The sequence below is a fragment of the Oncorhynchus gorbuscha genome, linkage group LG15 (genome assembly GCF_021184085.1).
Source record: "Oncorhynchus gorbuscha isolate QuinsamMale2020 ecotype Even-year linkage group LG15, OgorEven_v1.0, whole genome shotgun sequence".
Taxonomy (NCBI): domain Eukaryota; kingdom Metazoa; phylum Chordata; class Actinopteri; order Salmoniformes; family Salmonidae; genus Oncorhynchus; species Oncorhynchus gorbuscha.
In genome coordinates, this window is record NC_060187.1 from 83,450,979 (window position 1) to 83,453,478 (window position 2,500).

The following is a 2,500-nucleotide window of genomic DNA, read 5'->3' on the forward strand; positions in this document are numbered from 1 at the left end:
CTCTCTCTCTCTCTCTCTCTCTCTCTCTCTCTCTCTCTCTCTCTCTCTCTCTCTCTCTCTCTCTCTCTCTCCCTTTTCTCTCTATCTCTCTCTCTCTCTCCTCTTTTCCTCTTTCTCTCTCTCTCTCTCTCTCTCTCTCTCTCTCTCTCTCTCTCTCTCTCTCCCTCTCTCGCTCTCTCACCTCTTTCTCTCGCCTCTCTCTCTCTTTCTCTCTCTCTCCCTCTCACCTCTCTCACCTCTTTCTTTCTCTCTATCTCTCCCTCTCTCACCTCTTTCTCTCCCTCTCTCACCTCTTCTCTCTCTCTCTCTCTCTCTCTCTCTCTCTCTCTCTCCTCTCCCTCTCACCTCTCTCACCTCTTTCTCTCTCTCTCTCTCACCTCTCTCACCTCTCTCTTTCTCTCTCTCTCTCTCCTCTCTCTCGCCTCTCTCTCTCTCCCTCCCCCATCACTCTCTCTCTCTCACCCCCATTGCTCTCTCTCCCCCATTGCTCTCTCTCTCTCTCTACCCAATCGCGCTCTCTCCCCCCCATTGCTCTCTCTCTGACTCCCCATTGCTCTCTCTGACTCCCCCCCTATCCCCTTCTAGGAGAGTTGATGTATAAGGCCCAGTCTCCAGATGAGGGTGCGTTGGTGACAGCAGCCAGGAACTTTGGTTTTGTGTTCCGGTCTAGAACCCCTGGTACTGTCACTGTGACAGAGCTGGGCCGACCCGTCACATACACACTGCTGGCCATCCTCGACTTCAACAACATCCGCAAGAGGATGTCCGTTATAGGTATACGCATGCATGCATACGCACTCACACACCTTGACATCTTTGTATAAAACATACTGTACAACAATATATATCTATGACATTAAAATGCCTATTTACTCTGTTTCATCTGACTGCGCAATCCACTGTCTCATCAGCCCAGCCAGGCAATTTATAAACTTGATCTCCACTATAAGAAGCATCTAGACATGATCTTACATTTATTTTAGTCTAACATTTAGTTAGTGTGTCTGCAGTGCGTAACCCAGATCATATTAAAGTATGACTGTCTGCAGTGCGTAACCCAGATCATATTAAAGTATGTATCTGTCTGCAGTGCGTAACCCAGATCATATTAAAGTATGTCTCCGTCTGCAGTGCGCAACTCAGATCATATTAAAGTATGTCTCTGTCTGCAGTGCGTAACCCAGATCATATTAAAGTATGTCTCCGTCTGCAGTGCGTAACCCAGATCATATTAAATTATGTATCTGTCTGCAGTGCTTAGCCCAGATCATATTAAAGTATGTCTCTGTCTGCAGTGCGTAACCCAGATCATATTAAAGTTTGTCTCTGTCTGCAATGCGTAACTCAGATCATATTAAAGTATGTCTCCGTCTGCAGTGCGTAACCCAGATCATATTAAAGTATGTCTCTGTCTGCAGTGCGTAACCCAGATCATATTAAAGTATGTCTCTGTCTGCAGTGCGTAACTCAGATCATATTAAAGTATGTCTCTGTCTGCAGTGTGTAACCCAGATCATATTAAAGTATGTCTCTGTCTGCAGTGTGTAACCCAGATCATATTAAAGTATGTCTCTGTCTGCAGGGCGTAACCCGGATCATATTAAAGTATGTCTCTGTCTGCAGTGTGTAACCCAGATCATATTAAAGTATGTCTCTGTCTGCAGGGCGTAACCCGGATCATATTAAAGTATGTCTCTGTCTGCAGTGCGTAACCCGGATCATATTAAAGTATGTCTCCGTCTGCAGTGCGTAACCCAGATCATATTAAAGTATGTCTCCGTCTGCAGTGCGTAACCCAGATCATATTAAAGTATGTCTCTGTCTGCAGTGCATAACCCAGATCATATTAAAGTATGTCTCTGTCTGCCGTGCGTAACCCAGATCATATTAAAGTATGTATCTGTCTGCAGTGCGTAACCCAGATCATATTAAAGTATGTCTCTGTCTGCAGTGCGTAATCCAGATCATATTAAAGTATGTATCTGTCTGCAGTGCGTAACCCAGATCATATTAAAGTAGGTCTCTGTCTGCAGTGCGTAACCCAGATCATATTAAAGTATGTCTCTGTCTGCAGTGCGTAACCCAGATCATATTAAAGTATGTCTCTGTCTGCAGTGCGTAACCCAGATCATATTAAAGATCATATTAAAGTATGTCTCTGTCTGCAGTGTGTAACCCAGATCATATTAAAGTATGTCTCTGTCTGCAGGGCGTAACCCGGATCATATTAAAGTATGTCTCTGTCTGCAGTGTGTAACCCAGATCATATTAAAGTATGTCTCTGTCTGCAGGGCGTAACCCGGATCATATTAAAGTATGTCTCTGTCTGCAGTGCGTAACCCGGATCATATTAAAGTATGTCTCCGTCTGCAGTGCGTAACCCAGATCATATTAAAGTATGTCTCCGTCTGCAGTGCGTAACCCAGATCATATTAAAGTATGTCTCTGTCTGCAGTGCGTAACCCAGATCATATTAAAGTATGTCTCTGTCTGCAGTGCG

At 44.6% G+C, this 2,500-nt stretch overlaps 1 protein-coding gene across 2 annotated transcripts in view; it reads left to right on the plus strand.

Annotated features, from left to right (window-relative positions):
- The window catches only part of LOC123998242 (phospholipid-transporting ATPase ID-like), a 77,131-nt gene that overhangs the window by 51,182 nt on the left and 23,449 nt on the right, over positions 1 to 2,500 (plus strand). For both annotated transcript variants that reach the window (XM_046303280.1, XM_046303279.1), the window contains one exon: positions 586 to 774. In XM_046303280.1, the coding sequence (XP_046159236.1) occupies positions 586 to 774 (189 nt within the window). The remainder of the gene's footprint in view (positions 1 to 585; positions 775 to 2,500) is intronic.